Raw genomic sequence first — 20,783 nt, 5'->3', positions numbered from 1 at the left:
CTGATCACCGGACACTGCATTTCACCCACATGGCTGCTGACTGTCCCCCCCAGCCAGGACATGAACTCCCAGATCTGTGTGTTTTGTTCACTGGTGCATGTTAAGTGCTCAGTAAATGTTCATTCATACCTCAAAACTCAGCGAAAATGCCCCCTCTGCCATGCCCTGTTCGGTGTCCAGAGGAGCCAACTAAGATTGCCTTTACCTCTCAGGCTGACACCCAGCCCCGCTGACATCTGTGACCCTGAGAGGGCCTTTGGTGCCCCTCACCAATGAAAGCAACTGCGGGCCTTCACCGAGAACTCTCAGCACCCACCACTGAGCAGTGCCTTCCTTTCGTCACCTCACTGAGCCCCAGTGAGAGCCCCACGGGGCAGGTCCCGGTATCCCTGTTTTACAGCCAGGGACATAGGCCCAGAGACGGGGAAGCCCTTGTTGGCGTCCTACTGAGGGGCGGGGGTACTGGGGGAGGACTCAGGCAGACAGTACCCCCTTAACCCCCAGCACTCAGCCTGCTTGGCCCTCCCTCAGTGGCTCAGGGCAGCCACTTGAGAGAGGCCAGCTCAATTAATCACCTTGTGTTAATCCTCCCCCATCTGACACCACCCCCTCGGGGCTGGCTGGGCCAGGCCACTGGGCCAGCTACCTGGGCTGACGAGGGGCTGCTAGGGGCGGTAAGCGTTGGGCAAGTGGGCGAAACGAGCCTTGGGTGGGGGCTGCAGGTGCAGAGAGCCCACTAGGGCAGAGGACTCGGTGGCAAGGAAGCATTACATGGGAGCAGGGTCCCAGCCTGCTTTCCTGAGGGTCCTAGACCCAGAGGGAGACAACCAGAAAGACGGAGATGTGGGGAGAGAGCGGCAGTCAGGGAGAGCTCCAGAGGGAAAGAGAAAATAGAGGCTGGGGGACAGAGACACACACAAAAGAATCAGAGAAGGAGGTGGAGACAGGGAGATAGAAATGAGATAATCTGAGATCATCAGAGAGAGAGTGGGGGAGGCAGAATGAATGCAGGATGTTACGAGGGAAAAGCCCCTTCACATCTTACTCTGGACCCAGCAGGCTCCCCTGCCCGCCCCAGCTGACAGTCCCTCCTGCTGTCCTACCACCATCCGTCCTGCTGCTGTGCTGCCAGGTGAAGGTGAGGGGAGCCATGTTCCTGAGCCCTGGCGAGGGGCCCGTGGCTGAGGGTGGGGGGCCAGCACCCTGTGAGGAGGCCCCCAAGAAGAAGCACCGCAGGAACCGTACCACCTTCACCACCTACCAGCTGCACCAGCTGGAGCGGGCGTTCGAGGCCTCCCACTACCCTGACATTTACAGCCGTGAGGAGCTGGCAGCCAAGGTGCACCTGCCAGAGGTGCGTGTGCAGGTAAGGGCACCCCTCAATGACTTAGGCAGGAATCCAGAGCTAGATAGGGACCTTCCCAGTGCATGGGGAGAAGAGAAACTGGGAAGGCCACCTGGAGGAGGGGATGGGGAGCTGGGACTGCGACTTCTGAATAGGAAAACTTCTCCCAGCAAGAAAGGGTATGTTTCTAGGGATCCAAACAGCACGTGCAAGGGTGTGCAGGGTCACAGGAGAGGGGCTTCCACTGAGCTGGGTGAGAGATGGGTGGAAGGAGAGGCAGAAAGTGAAGGGGAGAAGGAACCTGTGAGAGGACTCGACAGCCACGCTGAGCAGCTTGCACTTCATGATGAAGGCCAGCAAAGACCAGGGAGGAGGCTGAGGAGGCTGAGGAGGCTGAGGGGCCTGGATAAAGAAAATGATGAGGTGAATTAGATTCAGGAAAGACTTAGAGGCTGATGTGATGGGGGCCATGAGGCAGGGGTTCTTCTCCCAAAAGGGCCTTGAGGTGGAATAACAAAACACGCTGGCATTGCAGCAGGCGGGAGGCAGCTCCGACCGCAGGCAGAGCCCTGAGGCGGGGAGGCCGGGAGGCCCACAGAGGGGTGCAGTGGAGTGAGGAAGCGCTGCTCTCCCCCACCCCCCAGCTCTGAGCTGAGAGCACCCTCTTGCTACTTCCAGGTGTGGTTCCAGAACCGTCGGGCCAAGTGGCGGCGTCAGGAGCGTCTGGAGACTGGCTCAGGGGCTGTGGCAGCCCCAAGGCTTCCTGATGCCCCAGCACTGCCGTTCACCTGCCCTCCAGCCATGCCACTGCCCCTAGAGTCCTGGCTGGGCCCCGGGCCACCTGCCAGGCCAGGCCTCACTCACCTCCTGGGCCCGACCCCAGGGCTGCAGGCGTCCTTTGGGCCTCATGCCCTGGGCTCAGCTTTCATGGAAGGCTTCACCCTGGAGGAGGCGTCTTTCCGGCTGCTGGCCAGGGAGCACGCACAGGCCCTGGACAGGGCCTGGCCGCCAGCCTGAGCCCGGTGCCTACACGGCTTCCCTCTTTGGCCTGTCCCAAGGGCCTGGGATGATAGATAAAGGCCAGACTATTGACACCGAAAGAGACTACCCATCCCCACTCTCCCTGTCCGTGGCCACCCATGGCAGGTCCCCACCCCACCTCACCCTGCCTTGCAGGGAGACTGGGACCCAGTCTTGGAAAGGAGGTGGCCATAGGATTCCCAGACCAAGGGGTGCAGGGCCCTTGGTGGCCTTGGAGGTTTCTGCCATCCTGGGACCTCAGTGCCCCCATCTGTCAAATGGGGGTAGGTGGTTGGGTAGATTCGTAGGCTCTGGGACTGTAAGACTGTAAGACTGTAACTGGGAGCCACCAGGAACTTAAGTCTGGGAGTCAGGAAGTCTAAATCCCTGCTAATCTTTCACCAGCAGAGCTGCCCAGCTCTCAGGGCCTCCCTCCCTGAGAAATAACCGCAGAGCAGCTCCAGCCCAGCTGCTTCCTCTCAAGCTGTGCTTCCAGCCAGAGCCCATCAGGTGAGGCAGGCAAAGCCACCAGCCCCATTTTACAGGGAGGTAACCGAGGCCCAGAGGTGGAAAGCCAGTTTCCGGAGGCCAAAAAGCCAGCTCCGGCGTGGAGCTGTTTCTCACACTCACCGCCTGACTCTGTGACGCCAGGCGCAGCCGGGTCCCTGCTGGCTCTGGCAGCAGTTGGACCCAGGCCAGGGCTAATGGGGGACCAGGCAGACGCTAGGTGAATGCTGTCTGTCCCTGCTCCCTCCATGTTTCAAAGCGTGGCTTATGTCCCCACTGACCAGAGACTGTCACATCTCCAGCCCAGAGAGGGTGGTACGGGGCCTTTGGTGGCAAGGCCAGCATTTGTTCTGTCCAACCCAATCCATTCATTCATCCATCCGTCTAGCCAGTAAGCAATACGGACACAACAGTAAACAAAACAGACAAAAATCCCTGCCCTAATGGAGCTGCCACTGCAGTGGGAGAGACATGATGCAAATTTAAAAAAATAAATAAAATATAAAATACCAGCTGGTGGTAAATGCCAGGGAGAATGACACAGGGGAGAGCAACTGTGAGTGTGTGGCAGGCAATGCAGTTCAATGTGGTGGTCAGGGAGGCCTCGTGGAGGTGACCTTGGAGACCTGGAGGAGGCGGAGGGAGCCGTGGGGCACCTGAGGAGGGGCAGCCAGGCAACAGGCGTAGCAGGTACAAAGGCCCTGGGGAGGACCCTGCCAGCGGAGTTGGAGGGACATTGAGGAGTCCGTGGGCCACATGTGACCCAGGATGGCTATGAAAGTGGCCCAACACAAAAGCATAAATTTACTTAAAAAATTTTTTGCTTGCTCATCAGTTTTCATTAGTGTTTGTGTATTTAATGTGTGGCCCAAGACAACTCTTCTTATTCCAGTGTAGTCCAGAGAAGCCAAAAGGTTGGGCACTCCTGGGTAGAGCGAGGAAGGAGGGGAGCGCAGGAAGGGCACGGGGGCAGGTCAGGCAGGGCCTGTGGTGCTTACAACTTTGGTTTTCACCCTGAGCGTTGTGGGAGGGCTGAGAGGTGACACCTGCCCAGGGCTGGCCACCTGGGAGGGCAGGTTTTCCATAATCCCTAGGCAGACCCCTCCTAAGCTGACAAAGACCCTTGTTTTCCTGGGACCAGACAGAATTAGCTCTGGGGACCCCACCCTGGCCAGCCAGCGAGCATATGGACCCAGGGGCCTGGAGGGTGGTGCCCAACCCCTACCCCAACCTCTTCAGTTGGTGCCCCACCCCAGCCTCCTCCAGTGGTAGGCACTGGCCTTGTTCCTGGGATCCTCAAGACCCCTCCCTCACAGCCAGGCAGGGCAGGTGTCAGGACCACCTGGAGCTGGGGTTCTCCCTGGGGCTGCAGATCATGTTCATGCTGCCCCACGTACGCTCCAGGGTATGTTTTCTGGTCAGACCTCGGGGGGGACAGGATGGTTGGTAGGCCCATGTCCCCGGGCTCAATGAGGATAACTCCTATGACCTTAGGAAGAAGGAAAGGGAAGTCCCTTCCATCTGGCTCGGCTTGCTGGTGCAGGAGGTGTCAGCCAGGAGCCCTGCAGACAACTCCTGCCCTAGAGAACTACCTACTGGAAGCCAAAAGGACTCAGAGATGGAGAGAGCCACAGAGCTGAATACTGAAGCATCTGGATCCCGCCATGCCTGGAAGAAGCCCTACCATTAGATACTTCAGTTCCTAAAGCTTGCAGATTCTGTTCTGTTTCACACAGCTTCAGTCAGATTCGAGTCCCTTCTGACCAAGGGTTTTGCTAGAAAAACTTCCCACTTGAGAACTTGAGGCCTCTTGGGCAGTGCTAGGAGGAATTCCAGGAATCAGGGCAAGAACCCCATTGAGGCCTGGGGGTGAAGATGGACCTACAGGAGCCCAGCTAATCACCAGGAACAACTGTGTCCGAGGAGGTGCCTACCTCCCTGCCACCTGCCCCACCTCACTCTGGCCCAACATCAGACAACACCCAATGACACCCAGGACTTGCCAGTGACAACCCTAACAGGTCTTTATTGGTTCCCAGGACCCTGATCCAGCCTCACTATGAAGGCCACACAAAATGCAGGTAAGGAAAAGTCTGTTTTCTCCAGGAAAATAAAGTCTTCTGTGGGGAAGGATGCAGGGGGGTGTCATGCCCCTCTGGGGTCCTCTGGAGCTTGTCAAAGTCCTTGGCAGGTCAGGGTGCTCTGGCCCAGCCTCTACTAAAACTTTCGGTTCTTGCTCAGCCGGTTGTAGCGCCAGATGTTTTGTTTTCGCAGCAGACGCCAGTACTCTCGGGTCTCAGGGTCCAGCTCCTCCAGCTTCTTAGGGGGGCCCACATTCATCTGGAACAGCCTGATGGGACATGGGCAGGAATCAGGGCTTCCCATCAGTCCTCCATAACTGCCAGGTACTTCGGGCAGAGGCAGGCAGAGGCAGGCAGAGGCACTGGCAGGACTGGGTCTGGGGGGCTGAGTGATCTCGGGGTGGTCCTTCACCTTCCCCGGGCCAGGTATCTGGCTATGGAGCAAGGGAACACTCCCATCTCAGTAGTGCTGATGTCTGAGGTGGGCACACACCAAGCCTTCTTCTGCCTCCTGGCCACTGTCCATGCTGTGGGCCTGTAACCCCTCCCCTCCCATTCAACCTTTTGCATCTTCCCCAGCTTTAAGGATCAGCACAAGTCAATGGCTTCCATGGCCTGCTCATGCTCTCAGGGCTAAAAGCAAAATCCAAATCCCTGCAGCCCCCAGGCTTTACCAGGACTGGGCTCTATGACCTTCCTATCTTATCTACTCCTACTCTTCACCTCATTCCCTAAAAACTGGATTTAGTCCTACCCCAGGGCCTTTGCACTGGCTATTCCCTCTTCAACTGAAGCTCCTTTCACCCATTCAGGTCTTCGCTCATGCATCACCTCCCCAGAGAAGTCCTCCCAGAAACCTCAGATTTGATCCACCAGGCTCTTCCTCGCCCCATCACTGATTTCCCCCCCTCTCCAGCCTGGCCCACTCACCACTCAGGGTACTCAGCATCCGGCTTCAGGACTACGTCCTGGCCCTCCTTGTATATGTTGACGCCCATGGCATGGGTAGTAAGCCGAACAGGGTCTGTACACACCTCTGGGTCTTTCAGTGCATCACTGACCACACCGCCTTTGCCGCCTTTGCCCCCCTTAATGACTGGGGAGCAGGGATAAAGTCAGTTCAGCTTGGTTTAGCCTTTGAGAAGCCAACCTTCCTTTCCTGCCCTCTCAGGGTGGCCCCAGGCCCTGGCTGGCCTCTATCTACTGCACTCGAAAGACTTTAAGTTGGAGGTGACTACTGCATTAAACACCACTGATGCTGAGTGACCGAGTCACTCCTTTTCAATTCTATTTTCTTTCTGTTTACCTCACAGAGAAGGTGCTATGTCTCCAAGACCTAACATTTATTTGTTAATTCTCTTTTCAATAAAGAACAGGCAAGGCTGTAGCCAGCTAAAATTCAAATAACCTTCTCTTGGTTTTGCTTAAGTGGTTAATACTTAGATGTGCCCCACGACATCCTTAAATTTCTGGTGACTTGCCAAAGTTGCGCGGTGACCTAAGGGCAGAAATAGGATCTGGACACAAGCTCCTGAACTCCTCTCACCCACCCCAAAACAAACCCACGCCTGCGCAGTGAAGTGCGTTTGCTTCACGTAACCTACACACGTCACTGGTCACTCAGCTTGAGGCTGACGCCTGCGCACTGACTCCGATCGCGCCCGAAGTTAGGTCCCTCAAACTGCGCCTGCATGTAAAACCTAACAGTATGCCTCTTTACGCCTGCGCCTCGATTCTAAGAATCTCCTCCCCAAGCAGCGCCTGTCAGCGCCTGCGCAATACAAACTACCGAATGTCTTCACTCTTCCCATCCTGATCCCTCTTAGCCCAGCTCACCCGGTTTCTTGGCATAATTCCGTAGAAAGAGTCTTCCTCGAACTGCAGGGTCCGGGAGCTTCCGAGCCCTCCAGCCGGCCCAGGTCCGGATAGCCCCGAATAAGCTTCTGGCCGCCATGACGTACGCCGGCTGCCTACACGTACACGTTTTCGGCGCCAGGGGCCTAAGGGGCCTAAGGGGCCTAAGGGTTCTTGAGAGACAGAGGCTCCTAGGGATTCCTGGGAAATGTAGTACTCCAGGCTTAGGCTTACATTGTGATATATAAAGCCTTTATAGGTATAACAGTTACTGTAAGAAGAGATTTTACAAGGGTATATCATTGACTTCTTGACTTCGGTGAGTTATTTATTTTTTAAGATTATTTATTTATTTATTAACAGGGAGAAAGGGAGGGAGAAAGACAGAGCGAAAAACATCAGTATGTGGTTGCGGCTCTCTTGGCCCCAACTGGGGACCTGGCCCGCAACCCAGGCATGTGCCCTGACTGGGAATCGAACCGGTGACCCTTTGGTTCACAGGCTGGTGCTCAGTCCACTGAGCCACACCAGCCAGGGCCAGTTATTTACTTTAAAGATCACATATTATACATTCCTGATTTGATCCAATATGCAATTACTCAAAGCCTAGAAGTTAATAGAACCTCAAACCTTTTAGTTACTCAAACCTAAAAGTTATTAGAAAGCTAACACTTAGACTTATATTCCACCCCAATTGCTAAACCCTTAAGTGGCTTGATTTTGCTTAATTCTCACAATTATGAGGTATTATCCCTCCTATTATTCCTAGTATATCCCTCCAATTCTAAGTTTATAATTGAAGGAACCAAGGCTCAGGGAGGAAACGTTAAGCCAAGACGCGCCATTCAACATCCCTACAATAATTCAAACTGGAAGTCCGTGTCCTTGCTCTGCTTCTGTTATTCCGCAGTGGAAACAAACCATCTATCATTCTCCCTTAATATTTCCCAGTCCCATATCCTTCCATTTCCCATTCCTTGGAATAACTACCACAGCCTTCGGAGACCGGAAGTGATTATTAGTCCCATTTTGCAGTTAAGGAAACATGCCCAGAGGTCAGTCCAGACTCCCACGCAGCGTAGAGAGGCTTGGGATTCGAACTTACGGCTTCCACACCTAGAGGCCCCGCTGGTTGAGGCGGCTGGGGAGAACTACATTTCCCAGCAGGCTCCGCAAGAGTGCGCATGCTCAGTAGGCCGAGAGCGCAGTGCCGATAGTTTTGCCGGGGAGGATAAGTTGGCCGGCCAGGGAATGGTGGTCGAACCCTGCTGGAGAGATCCTGCTGGCCCTGGATGTGGGGTCCTGGAGGTCGCGCGGTGAGGCCACCTCGGTTTGGGGAGTGAGTGTCCTGGCAGGGTAGAGCGGGATCTGGGACCGGCGCCTGAGGCTACGGGTCTGAAGTCTTGAGTCTTGGGTCTGCCTGAGTTATTGGGCTCTTAACTCGTAGCTTTAGGCTTGAGTTGTATTTTCACGTCGGGTCTGAGTACGGGGTCCATTTTGAGCGTGGCATTGAGGTTATAAGATTATGGTGGGCTTTCTGGTGTCTTGGATCTCTAGCATTAAGTCTGAGGTCTTGGGTCTAAAGTTTAAGGCTGGGTTCTTAAGTCCGACGTCTTGAGGACCTGCACCTGTTGGGTCTGTTTGTAAGGATGTATCTGCAGCCTGGGTACCACGTCGCGGGGGAAGAAGGCTTGGAATAGTAAGGACGGTGGTGAACAGGATCCATAGTGGGGAGAGGTCTGGGGCGACAGGTGCACGGGGAATCCCTGCGTGTTTGGAGCTCAGAATGCCACAGACTTAAAACTGCTTATTCTGTGCCTTTGTTCTGTCATCTGTAAAATGGGGATCACAGCAGACCCTTTATTGCAGGATATGGTGGGATTAAATTGTGTGCTCTGTATGAACAGCTCCCAGCTAGGATCTGGCACCAAGTTGGTACAGGGAATCTTTGAATGTCTTTCATATGCTGTCCTGAGCCTGGGGTCCAGGCACTGAATTCCTGACAACCCCCCAACCCCTTCTAGGGCCTCTAGCCATGGACTTGGAAGAGCCCAGGGACACACTTGTGCCCTCTCAGGACCTCACCCCTGACTGCCAGTGGGACCCGGTGCCAGGAGACCCATGCAGCCTGAATCAAATGGAATTTGACCAGCCAAATATTCCAGACCTGGTGCAACAGTTTGAGGCTTTGCCGGGTGATCTGGTGGGTCCATCCCCAGATGGACTCCCCTGCCCCCTGCACATTGCCACCGGTCACGGCCTGGCTCCCCAGGACGTGGCAGATGCCCATGGGCTCTTGTCTGCTGAGGCTGGGAGGGACGACCTGCTAAGCCTTTTGCACCTCGAGGAGTGCCCTTCTTCCCAGTCTTGTCCCAAGGAGCCTCCAGACCCTGCTCCTCGCCTGTTGCAGCCCCCTGAGGACCCAAATGGGGATATTGGCCCCTCAGAATGGGAAGAGGGAGCCTCTGCTGAGCAGCGTGACAGCAAGAGCTCGAGCAGCTCCCCAGAACCCTGGTTGGAGACAGTCCCCCTGATTGCTCCTGAAGAGCGGCCTGCCAGTGCCCAGGTAGCGCCTGCCCCAACCTCCAGAGCTGCTCTGCTGCCAGGAGCCACACCAGGGGGACTCAGTCCTGTCCCTCTTCTGTCTTTTCCTAGAGCCCCAAGACTGTGGCTTCATACCCTGCCCTCCAGGAGGGTGAGTGTCCTGCCCACCCTGGCCCCAGGAACCTAGGGATTTCTGAATCAGGCTCCCGAAGTCTGAGTCAAAGTTTGCCAGTAAGGGGTTGCTTCTAGAGAGGCTCTAGAAGAATGGTTTCAGGTGGATTCCTGATACCCTGGAAAAAGAGAGACAGCCTTGGGAATGTTCTAGAATGAGTAAAGGGCAGTAAGGGAGGCTTAGGTATTTGTAGCACGCCATTCTAGCAGGTATTGGCAAATTATCATCCACGGGTTAACTCTGGCCTACCACCTGTCCTGGTATGTCTTGTGAACTATGATGACTTTTTTATTTGTAAGTGGTCAGAAAAAAAGCAAAAGAAAAAATATTTCTTGACATTTGAAAATAATATGCAACTCAAATTTCAGTGTCTACAAATAAAGTTTTATTGGACACCATCATGTCCATTCATTTACATATTGCCTATGGTGGCTCTTGTGTTGTGACAGGGACCACCTGGCTCACCAAATAAAAAATAATTTACTGTTTGGCCTTTTGCATGGAAGTTTGCCAAGCTGTGCTCTAAAGGCATTGGAAGAACCAGTTCTGGTCACCTGGAATGGTCTAGAATTTTCCCCAAAAGTATCTGAGGCTATATGTCAAATAGCAAATTCTATGATTGTGAGAAGAGGATACAGTTTGAACCATTAATAACACATTTTAATTAACCTAATATGTTTAAAAGGAATATGTTAACATCTAATTAAGATTTTACAATTATTTTAGTTTTTATTCATATTAGAGCTTCAAAATCCAGAGTGTATTTTGTACTTACAGCACATCTCAATCTAGACCAGCCACATGGGCCTGGTGGCTGCCATATTGGGTGGCACAGTTCCAGAACCCCAGAGCAGAGTTGTCTGTTGGTCCAGAGTGCTTAGATCACGAAGGAAAAGGGCAGAGATGCCTGTGGTTTAAGTTCACAGACAGGAGTATGGTTTATTCCACTGGGGCCTATACTTGTGGTTCTAAACCAAAAAGCAATAGCAATTGATTAGAACACTCTAGAGCTGCTGGCAGAGCTGTCTGGTTTGTTGTTCAGGGGATTCTGGAGCCATGCAGACAAAGCTTTATGTGGTTCTGGGCCAGCTTGTGTCTAGAGCCATGACCAGAGTTGTTTGTTTCCAAATGTTCAAGTGATTCACTGGGTGATTCTGTGGTCATGAATTACTGAGGGAATTCTAGAACCATAGGAAGAGCTGGCTGATGCTCTTATGATTAAGAAATTCTGGAATCACGGAGCAGGAAAGTCTGATTCTGGAGTCATGTAGATTTCTAGAACCCCTGACAGAATTCTGTGATTTGAAACTTGCCAGGGCGTTCTAGAGACGTAATTCAGAGCCATTTGGGGTTGTGGATAGCGTGAGACTTTTAGATACGTGGACAGTTGTCTCTCCCTGGTTGGATAGGGGAGAATTCTAGAACAGTGGGCAGAACTAATTGCCTCTAGACTGATTCAGGGGGAATTCTAGAACCATTGGGTGTAATTGACTGCAGTTCCGTAGTGTCGCAGTTTTAGAAATGGGAGTGACCATCTGCTCTAACCTAGTCGTGGAACCCTAGAAACACAGGGTGGAGGTGTCTGTTAGCACTAGTGCTGTTTTTGGATCTAGCTGTGCTTCTGGACTCACAAAAGCCCCTGGAACTAACTCGTTCCTCTGCCTGGGAACCTCGAGTCAGGGACAGAGTTCACTCTAGAGTGCCAGAACAGATGGGTTTAGACAGGGCCGAGCTGCTGGGCTGTTTCTCCTGCTGGTGGGATAGTCCTGGGAACGTGGGCAAACGCATGTGGGTCAACAGGATCAAGTCATGAGAGGGTAGATCTCTCTGTGTTTCCAGACTTCAGGCAGCCAAGATCCTGGACCGAACCCATGGGGGTGGACAAGCCTGGCCGTGGCTCTTGGGGGCTGACCTGACCCCGTTGTTGCCCTCAGTATCAGGTCCCTGTGACCATGAAGACCTCCGTGATGGTGTCATATTTGGGGCCAAATACCTGGGCTCCACCCAGCTGGTGTCCGAGCGGAACCCACCCCCCAGCACTCGAATGGCGCAGGCCCAGGAGGCTGTGGACCGCATCAAGGTGAAGCCAGGGGCTGGCAGGTGGGTTGGCGGGCAGGCAAGCTATAGACTGGGCCCTCTAAGGCCTGGGAGCCTGATAGGGCAAAGGCTCCCAGGCCTCCCAGGTCTTTGGGTTCCTCCACTTGCCACCCCACCCCTACAGGCCCCTGATGGGGAGACCCAGCCCATGACAGAGGTGGACCTCTTTATCTCCACCAAGAGGATTAAGGTTCTGATGGTTGACTCCCAGGTATGAGATCCAGGCCTGGTCTCTGGGGTATGGGAGGCTCTGCTGAGGTTTCTGCAGCCCACCCAGGCCTGATCTCCACCTCCTCCAGGAGGCCATGATGGACCATGCCCTGCAGACCATCTCCTACATTGCCGACATTGGCAGTGTGCTGGTGATCATGGCCCGCCGGCGGGTGGCCCGGCGGCCCACATCCCAGGCCCACGGCCAGCGGCTCTACAAGATGATCTGCCATGTTTTCCACTCAGATGACGTGAGCAGCTGGGCTCTGGGTGTCCTGCGGCTAAGGGGGACATGGACCAGCCCCCACCCTCCTCTAAAACTTCCCTGGCCTCACTGTCCTCCATTGGTCTTCAGTGATGGCAGCTGTCTCCATCCCTCCAATGGGTCCCACACATTCCAGTTTTTTCCATAAGACTGTGAGACTGGCACCAGATCCCCAAAACCTTCCCTGTCCCGGTCCTGCCTCTCTCCACAGATTCCCCAAGACAGTGACTGTTTTCCCAAAATCTTACCCCCTGGGACTCTTGCTGCGGGTGGGGCGGGAGGGCTGGGCTCTGAGATGTCAGAAGATTTGGGGGACCAGAGGAAGAGGGTGTGACACCCCCAGGAAGATGCTGCCTGTCCTCCACAGGCCCAGCTCATTGCTCAGGCCATTGGCCAGGCCTTCACTGTGGCATATAGCCAATTCCTGCAGGAAAGCGGCATTGACCCCCGCCAGGTGGGCACCCAGCCAAGCGAGGGGGCTACAGGCTCTGGCTACCTCCACAATGCAGACCTCGACCACTTCTCCAACAGCGAGAACTGCAGGGAGGTGAGCAGGTGGGTGGGTCACCCCCTGCCAGCCCCCCACCAAGTGCCCCTCATGCCCCACCCATGTCCTCTTCCAGGTGGTCATTGAGAAGCGCCGGGGTGAGGGCTTGGGCGTGGCCCTGGTGGAGTCGGGCTGGGGCTCCTTGCTGCCCACAGCTGTCATTGCCAACCTGCTGCATGGGGGTCCGGCGGAGCGCTCGGGGGCCCTCAGCATCGGGGACCGCCTTACTGCCATCAACGGGACCAGCCTCGTGGGGCTGCCCCTGGCCACTGTCCAGGCTGCCATCCGCGTGAGTCCTGGGGTGGCAGGGGTCAGAGGGGCTGGCCTGAGGGTCCCCAGGTGGTAGGCCTGCCTCTCCACAGAGCTGGGAAGGGGTGCCCAAGGCCACAGAAACACCTTCTTTGGACAAGTCTGTGAGACCCAGCCCATAAGGGACATGTTAGAATCCTACCAGCTCCTATATACTTAGGGAAACTGAGGCCAGGAGAGGGGATGCCACCCATCCAGGGTGACCTCAGCAGTGTGTTCTTGAGACTTGACCCTTGTTGCCCACATAGGGAAAGTGAGGCCCAGGGATGAGGAGGGACCCAGTCGGGTCAGAAGAGTGGTTCTGACACAGTCCGCACAGCATGTTACTGAGTGTTTATGACCCTGCCTGGCAGACACTGCTAGAGACTTGCTTTTGACCATGGGAAACTGAGGCCCAGGGAGTCAGGGAGGTGAGAGGTCACACAGCTCCAAACTTGAGGCTGTGCAACTCCCACCTGTGTCCTTAACTGCTTCTTGAGAGATCTTCTGGAGTCTAGAGCCTTGACTCCAAATCTCCATTTTGCGGGTGGATAAACTGGGGCCCAGAGGAGGCTGCAGCTTGCCAAGAGGTCCAGCAGCCTCCTGAAGGCCCACTTAGGCAAACAGCCCTTGTCCTGCACAGGAGGTAAAGTCACAGACATTGGTGACCCTCAGCATCGTCCACTGCCCACCAGTCACCACAGCCATCATCCACCGGCCGCACGCCCGGGAGCAGCTGGGCTTCTGCGTGGAGGACGGCATCGTGAGGCCCCAGCCCCGAGCACCGTGTTGGGGGTGGGCAGCTTTGAGCACGCACCCCTGAGCAGCACGGCTCCTTCCTGTCCCATCAGATCTGCAGTCTCCTCCGTGGTGGCATCGCCGAGCGTGGGGGCGTTCGCGTGGGACACCGAATCATTGAGATCAATGGGCACAGTGTGGTGGCCACACCACATGCCCGTGTCATTGAGCTGCTCACCGAGGCCCACACTGAGGTACGTGGGCAGTGGATGGGGTTGGGGGTGCCCTCCCACTAGCCCAAGCCCACCCTGAGCCCCCATCTCCTTTCCACCCCCCAGGTCCACATCAAGACCATGCCGGCCACCACCTATCGCCTGCTCACGGGCCAGGAGCAACCTGTGTACTTGTGACTGGCCACCACCCCACCATGGTGCCTTAGCCCCGCTGGCCCTGGAACTCCTGTCAGAGGTGCCCCCTTGGCTGGCCGGGCCCCAGAGGATTCTAGGTTCTATATTTTCTGATGTGAAAAATTAAAAGCTTATCAAATGGGCCTTGGATCAGGGCGTGGTGGGGACTAACAGGAAAAACAGGAGTTAACCCTGGCCTTCCTGAAAGCCCCTAGAAGCAGTGCCGTGAAAATGTTTATTAAAGGCCAGGCAAAGGAGGCAGGGTTTGGGGTTCTGTATGAGAAATGGAGACCCAGCTCCAGGGAGGAGAAGGGAGGGGCTCGCTGGCCACGTGGGAGGTGGTCACAGGTCAGTGGCTGGGCCCCAGTCGTAGCCGTCTTCGTCAGAGGACCCCACATCTCGGGCTTGTGTAAACTTTTTCCTCACAGCTTCCCGCGCATATGTCCTGGGGATTGGGAAATAGAATGGAAGATGTTAGAGGGGAGGGTGTGGATCCCCACTCACTGAGGCTGGCTCTGTGCTAGGCACACTGGGTGTGGGCAGAGAGGTGCAAGACTGGGCATTAGGGGGTTGGGTTTATTAGTGAACTCCTTCATAGTCTTCCACGCCCTAGTTCCAATGTCCCCTCCTTCAGGAAGCCTTCCCAGTATTACCAGTATTACCAGGAAGAGGATTCCCACTCCCATGGCCTGACTACACGGGGCTTAGATGGCCTCTCCTGGCTCCATCTTACCTACCAGAGTAGCACCACAGAAGGACGGCTTGGTTCTAGGTCTCCTCGCCCCATCCAACCCGAGTCCCAGGGAAAGGGTTGAGGGGCCCCAACCTGGAGTACAGGAGCTCTTACCTCATGCTGTCCTGTCTTGACTGACCGCGTGGGTGGTGGCTGTCCGCCTTGGAGAGGGAGAAAGCAGATTTGTCCCCCAGAAGTACAATAAGTTAGGGTAAGGTACCACCCCCACCCCACTTCCCCACCTTTGCCCAAGCAGCGCTACCCTCAGGCCGTCTCCTTGCCCCCATGGCCAGACTGCGGCTCATCCTCACTTTCCTTTTTATTTTTATTTTTTAGTTTTTTTTTTAACTTTTAGAGAGAGAGGAAAGCAGGGGGAAAGGGAGAGAAACATCAGTGTGTGAGAGATTCAGTTGCTTCTCACACCTCCCCCCAACCAGGACCCTGGTCTGCAACCCAGGCATATGCCCTGACTGGGAATTGAACTGGTGACCTCTTGGTTCACAGGCCCGCACTCAGTTCACTGAGCCACACTAGCCAGGGTTCATCTCCAATTTTAAGTGAGAAAATAGGCTGGGACAGGGGAAGGCCTTGGCTATCTCCTAGCCTATTAGCAAAGGGGGACCCAGGTTTCCTGTCTGTAAAACTTCTCAGAGAACTGCTGTCAGGCGTTCTTGAGTTCACATATGTGAAGTGCTTAGGATAGAGCCTGCCCGGTAAGTAGGCTACTGTGAGGGCCGAGCAGGCGGGGTGCTGCACAGCCCCACGGAGCATCACTCCAACCAGAGGCAGCACAGGTTTGCACATTTCACATTTATAGAGAGGGTTTGGAGGAAGGGGTGTCTGTGTCGAATTAACAGACAGGTACTACAGGGGCTAATGTAGCCCCAAATAGAATAAGAACTAGTACACACACACACACATTATTTTTAAATGTCCAACTACTATAAGCCAAAACTTGGGTCAAGTGTGCTCATTTTAAACAACCACCCTATGATGTCAAGACTTTCAGCACCTGCCCTGTGCCCCAGATAAGGAAACGTCGGGCACATAGGCTAAAATACTTGTTAGAAGTGATTCAGTGGTTCATATAGTCTAGATCCGGGTCCCAGAGACAGGTCTGAGCAAGAAGTTTGTTGCCATCCTGGCAGAAAATAGGGTCCCTGGATATCTGCCCCATCTCATACCCTGCTCACCTGGGGCCCTCCGTGATCCGGGGATCTGCCATGATCCTGCAGGCTCTGGGGTTTGTCCACTAGCACAGGCTCCGAGGACCGGACCAGGGCTGGCATGGGGGGCCCCTCATCCACATCTGTGTAGGGCCCACCCTCACCGTCTGTGTAGCCCTCACCGTCTGTGTAGCCCTCGCCATCTGTCTCGTAGTCACTGTTGACCCGGCTGTCACAGCTCAGATCCGCAGAGCTGTCGGCCAGGCCACGGTGAGGGAGGTCCAGGTTGTCCTTTAGGGAGCCATCTAGCTGTGGGGCAGGGTGGCCTGGATGAGCCTCCTGGACCTCAGACCAAACCCCAGCCCAGAATACCACCTTCAAACTCCGGTCCCAAACTAGGTAAGACCATTGACCCTCAGGATGAGTTTGGAACATTGACTCAGCCTTTCTTGACTCAAGGCTGAGACCCCAAAGTCTGAGTTGAGCCCCAAACCTTGGATCTACCCCTTATCCCCCAATCTCATCTCACCTCAGGTACCCGAGTCAGGCCCTAATCTCCGGTTAAATCTTGGTCTTGGCCATGCCCCTGACCCCTGACCTAGCCCTAAATCCAGATAGAGTCTCCAAACCCTGGCCAGGTACCTGGTCCTCAGCTGTCCAGATGGGCCGAATCTGCTGCTCTCGGATAATGGCCTTGAGCTCCTGGTACCAGCTGTCACTTGTGCCCTGCAGGTGAATGGTGGCTGGGGGAGGGGGGCGGGGGCATCGGTGTGGGCTGAGAGACTCCGGCAGAACCATTGCTTCCCCTGGCCCTCACTCCTGCCCTACCTGTGAAGAGGTGGTCACTGTGCTTCCACAGCTTCTGGGCTTGAGCATAGAGACGGCGGGTGCTGCGGCGGGACGCCGGCACCAGCCACTGGCGCAGAGCCTTAAGGGCCTTGCGGCTCTCAGGGGCGCAGAAGACCACAATGGGGTAGTATTGCACGTAGTTGAGGCGCTCGACTGCTGAGGGTGTCACATCTAGGAGCGCGTGCTTGTCCTGGGCAGGGGGTAGTCGGGGAGGGAGAGGGTGGAGAGAGAAACACACCCAGGACAGGCCAAAAGAGACAAGGAATTGGAGAGAAGGACTCAGGTTGGAGTGGACCCCAGCCTGGCACATCCACAGGCCAGCATGTGGAGTGAGGGCTGGTGATAACCCAGGCCACGGCGTCTTGAGCCCCAGAGCCCCAGTTTGAGTCTCCTTGCCTTTTCTGAGGACCTGGTGTGCTGCAGCCTGGTGTGCTGCTGTGTGACTCGGCAGCCTCTGTCCCCCTCAAGCCCCAATATCACAAAGCCTCCAAAGGGGGCTCCATGGGAGACCACACTTGCAGGCCATGGGGAGAGGACAGGTTGGATGCCTGGGCCTCAGTTTCCTGATCTATGAAATGGGACCCACAGCAGAGCCCCACTTACTTTCTCCGCAATCACCCTCACAGTGTCCAATTTGATGATCTTAGATGGGCTGTTGGTCCTCAACATGCTCTCTGTGGAGGGGAGAGGCAACCAGCAGCTTTTAGGTGGGCAGTCTCCTGGCCCCTCAAATTCATGTCTACCTGTCCCTCCCCTACTCAAGATCCCACCATGGCTCCCCATTGCCCTTGAGAGGCATCCTAACAGCAGCAGGAGGAGCTCCCGTTGGACTTGTGCCCAATGCTGCTGATTTGTGTCCCTTCCTGACATTAGCCCTCAACTCCTACTGAGGAGGCGAGGCTGTTACGTCCCATCTGTCAGATGGGGAAACAGCCTCAGGATCATAAGGTCACCAGCTCAGAGTCACGGAACCAACAACCAACAGGGTCAGGAGCCTGATGCAGAGTCTGTGCTCCAGACATTTGTTCTCCCAGGCCTGGTCCCGACTCTGGGCCTTTGCCTGGGCTGTAGAATTCTTATTACTGTGTCACCATCACCTCCATCCATCTCCAGAACTTTCTAATCTTCCCAAACTGACACTCTGCCCCATTACACACTAACTCCCCCTCCTCCTTCCCCAGCCCCACCAACCACTTCCTGTCTCTGTGGATCTGACTCCTCTGGGGGCCTCCTGTGAGTGGGATCACACAGTATTGTCCTGTGTCTGAAGTTTCATTGAGCATAATGTGGCATGGGTCAGAATTTTCTTTCTTTTTAAAGCTGAATAACATTCCATTGTTTGGATGGACCACATTGTGTTTTCCCTCCATCTGTCCATGGACACTTGGTGGTACCCACCTCTGGGCTGTTGTGGATAGTGCTGCTGTGAACCTTCATGTTCAGCTTGCAGCTTTCAGTTCTTTGTGTCAAAAAGTTTTTTAATTTCAACCATTTAAAATATGTAAATACCATTCTCAGTAGGCTGTACAAAAATAGCTGGTGGGCCAGATTTGGCCTGGGAGATGTAATTTGTTGACCCCAGTTCTAGCTTGTTTCTGAAGCTTTTCATCTTTGGTCTCCCTGGGGGACTTGTGTATGTTGTTGGACGCTGTGTCCACAGCTCAGTAAACAAGTCTCTTGAATGAAGGAAGGAACAGCAAGCACATTGGCTCATTGGGCATTGACTGGCGAACTGTGTTAAGAAAAACTCAGCCCTATCTGGCCAGACACTAAGACTGATTGAGGATGTCTGGCCTGTGCATTAGAATGAGTGCTAGTGATTCAAGTTCAAACTCTTACCCCAAACAACATCATTAGCAGCTCCTCTCAAGCTGCCTCAGTCCCAGGGGCTGGGAAAGGGTTATGAAATGATTCACCAACAGGATTGCCAAGGAACCTGGTTTCTCACCTGCAATTTCAAACTGGTCAGGCATCTCAGCAGTCAACTTCTGCATAGCAATGTCTGCCACGGGTCCCAGGATCACCACTGGGCGCTTGAAATTGGCTGAGGGACCAAGAAATAATGACAAGAATCAGGATCCCATTTGTGGCAAACACTGCTAGCTAGGTTCTCCCACAACCACTCTCCACTTCCCTTACAGTTTCATAGCTAGCCAGGCCCATGCTGCTCAGCTAAAGACTACATCTCCCAGCTTCCCTTGCAGCTAGGGATGGCCATGTGACTAAGTTCTGGCCAATGAGGTACAAGCAGAATTAATGTGTGCAGTTTGGGTTATATCCTTCAAGGAAAGGGGTGAACTGTCCCTGTCTTTTTTTCCCCTTTCCTGCTGGCTGGAATGTGGGTACCAGTGCACCATCTTGGACTACACAGGCAGAAAAACAAGACCAGGCACCTGGATCCCTGAAACTGAAGGAGCCAGGCCACACTCAACTGCTTACACTGGAGCTGTTACTTAAAAAAGAAACTTTTAATGCAGCTGTCACTTGGGGTCTCTGTTGCAGCAGCTGAACCTAGCTAACTCAGTGGTCAACACAACTATCGATGCAACTCTAGGGCCACATTTGGCCTGCTGCTTGTTTCTTTAGAGTTTTATTGGGAGGCATACAGTCATGTCCATTTACCTACGCACTATCTCTGGCTGCCTTCCTGCAGAGTAGAGTAGTTTTGAAAGAAACTGGCCCACAAACTCTAAAACTGTTACTCTCCAGCCCTTTGCAGCAAGAATTTGCAGACCTCTGGACTAAACTGATAGACGCTTTCACCAATGTAGAAACGGGCGCAGGAGACATCTCGGTGGGAGGAAAGGGAGTAGCCAATCCCCTCTGTATGCCTTCTCCTTTTCTCCTGCCAGGTCTCTGTCTCTTAAAAGCTCAATACATTCATACTTCTAAACTTTCACTGCCTGGGTGTAGAAATGAAGCTGACTGCCTCTGATTTTTAAGGGTTTTTTTCTTCTTTTTTTTTGTCCGGATGTTGGTGCAGCCGCTGACCGCAGCTCAGCCTTTTCTTATCCTGAGCAAGCAGCTCTTCCCATCCTCCTGCAGAATTTATTTCTATAGGCCTCTGCACCTGGTTTTAATCCCTTCTCCCCTGAGACTGGGGAAGAGCTTAATCTCTTCCCTTCCTGACCTCTGGATAAGGCTGTTCCCCCTCCCCCCTTCTCAAGCAGGGAAAGGCTCTATGTGCTGGTTTTGTGCCCGTGTGTTTATTTTTAATTGGGATAAAACATAGATAACATGAAATTTAATGTTTTCACCTGTGCATCGTAGAGTGTATAATTCAGTGGCATTTAGCACGTGCACAATGTAGGGGGACCTCCTATGAGTGGAATTGCATTTGTCCTGTGTCTGACTTATTTCACTGAGTGTAATGTCCTCAAGTTTCATCTATGTTGAGCACGGGGCAGAATTTTGTTCCTTTTTTAGGCTGAATAACATTCCATTGTCTGGGTGGACCACATTGTGTTTCTCCCTCCATCCATTCATGGGCACTCGGTTGTTTCCGCCTCTTTGCTTTTGTGAATAACACTGCTGTGAACTTTCATTTTCAAGTTGCAGCTTTCCGTTCTTTCACATGTCAAAATATTTTATAACTTCTTTTCAACCATTTAAAATATGCAAATAACCACCCTGGCTGGTGTGACTCAGTGGATTGAGTGGTGACCTGCGTGGGAACCTAAAGGTCATTAGTTCAATTCCAGTCAGATCACACGCCTGGGTTGCAGGCGAGGTCCCCAAGCAGAGACATGCAAGAGGCAGCCGATCAATCTCTCTCTCTCTCACATCAATGTTTCTTTCCCTGTATTTCTCCCTCCCTTCCCCTCTCTCTTTAAAAAAAAAGAATCTTTAATAAAATATGTAAATACCATTCTTAGTTAGTAGGCTGTACAAAAAATAGCTGGTGAGCCAGATTTGGCCTGGGAGATGTAATTTGCTGACCCCAATTCTAGCTTGTTTCTG

The 20,783-nt window shown here is 53.9% G+C and overlaps 4 protein-coding genes across 9 annotated transcripts in view; 2 read left to right on the top strand and 2 right to left on the bottom strand.

Annotated features, from left to right (window-relative positions):
* The first annotated feature begins 609 nt into the window (after window positions 1-609).
* On the top strand, window positions 610-3,396 carry RAX2 (retina and anterior neural fold homeobox 2). Of its 4 annotated transcripts, none has more exons than XM_037042552.1 (3): window positions 610-674; window positions 1,060-1,366; window positions 2,024-3,396. In XM_037042552.1, exons 2-3 carry the CDS (start codon window positions 1,151-1,153, stop codon window positions 2,360-2,362), a joined length of 555 nt encoding a protein of 184 aa, XP_036898447.1. In that variant the 5' UTR covers window positions 610-674; window positions 1,060-1,150; the 3' UTR covers window positions 2,363-3,396. The 4 variants fall into 4 exon arrangements, with proteins under 4 accessions (XP_036898447.1, XP_036898448.1, XP_036898446.1 ...); XM_037042553.1 differs by having other exon boundaries at window positions 627-674; window positions 1,133-1,366; XM_037042551.1 differs by lacking the exon at window positions 610-674 and having other exon boundaries at window positions 694-1,354.
* Window positions 3,397-4,868: 1,472 nt separating this feature from the next.
* Window positions 4,869-6,958, bottom strand: MRPL54 (mitochondrial ribosomal protein L54). Its single transcript, XM_037042541.1, has 3 exons — window positions 6,790-6,958; window positions 5,884-6,049; window positions 4,869-5,222 (listed from the first exon to the last, which is right to left on the bottom strand). The coding sequence occupies exons 1-3, from the start codon at window positions 6,905-6,907 to the stop codon at window positions 5,090-5,092; spliced, it is 417 nt and encodes a 138-aa protein (XP_036898436.1). The 5' UTR covers window positions 6,908-6,958; the 3' UTR covers window positions 4,869-5,089.
* Window positions 6,959-8,016: 1,058 nt separating this feature from the next.
* Window positions 8,017-14,218, top strand: APBA3 (amyloid beta precursor protein binding family A member 3). 2 transcript variants are annotated; one of them, XM_037042540.1, is made up of 11 exons: window positions 8,017-8,123; window positions 8,832-9,373; window positions 9,463-9,502; window positions 11,458-11,603; window positions 11,745-11,831; window positions 11,920-12,081; window positions 12,463-12,642; window positions 12,719-12,931; window positions 13,574-13,693; window positions 13,782-13,922; window positions 14,007-14,218. In XM_037042540.1, exons 2-11 carry the CDS (start codon window positions 8,843-8,845, stop codon window positions 14,076-14,078), a joined length of 1,692 nt encoding a protein of 563 aa, XP_036898435.1. In that variant the 5' UTR covers window positions 8,017-8,123; window positions 8,832-8,842; the 3' UTR covers window positions 14,079-14,218. The 2 variants fall into 2 exon arrangements, with proteins under 2 accessions (XP_036898435.1, XP_036898434.1); XM_037042539.1 differs by having other exon boundaries at window positions 8,037-8,146.
* A 78-nt stretch (window positions 14,219-14,296) lies between these two features.
* Window positions 14,297-20,783, bottom strand: part of TJP3 (tight junction protein 3) — a 31,236-nt gene continuing 24,749 nt past the window's right edge. For both annotated transcript variants that reach the window (XM_037042538.1, XM_037042537.1), the window contains exons 15-21: window positions 18,772-18,867; window positions 17,427-17,497; window positions 16,803-17,013; window positions 16,617-16,717; window positions 16,002-16,283; window positions 14,923-14,969; window positions 14,297-14,520 (exon numbers count right to left, since the gene is read on the bottom strand). In XM_037042538.1, coding sequence (XP_036898433.1) covers window positions 14,418-14,520; window positions 14,923-14,969; window positions 16,002-16,283; window positions 16,617-16,717; window positions 16,803-17,013; window positions 17,427-17,497; window positions 18,772-18,867 — 911 coding nt within the window. In that variant the 3' untranslated portion in view covers window positions 14,297-14,417. The remainder of the gene's footprint in view (window positions 14,521-14,922; window positions 14,970-16,001; window positions 16,284-16,616; window positions 16,718-16,802; window positions 17,014-17,426; window positions 17,498-18,771; window positions 18,868-20,783) is intronic.

This window comes from Sturnira hondurensis, unplaced genomic scaffold (genome assembly GCF_014824575.4).
Source record: "Sturnira hondurensis isolate 20B ecotype Veracruz unplaced genomic scaffold, ASM1482457v3 Scaffold0003693, whole genome shotgun sequence".
In the NCBI taxonomy this organism is placed as follows: domain Eukaryota; kingdom Metazoa; phylum Chordata; class Mammalia; order Chiroptera; family Phyllostomidae; genus Sturnira; species Sturnira hondurensis.
The sequence above is the reverse complement of the archived record's forward strand: the minus strand, read 5'-3'. Positions and strand labels throughout refer to the sequence as shown.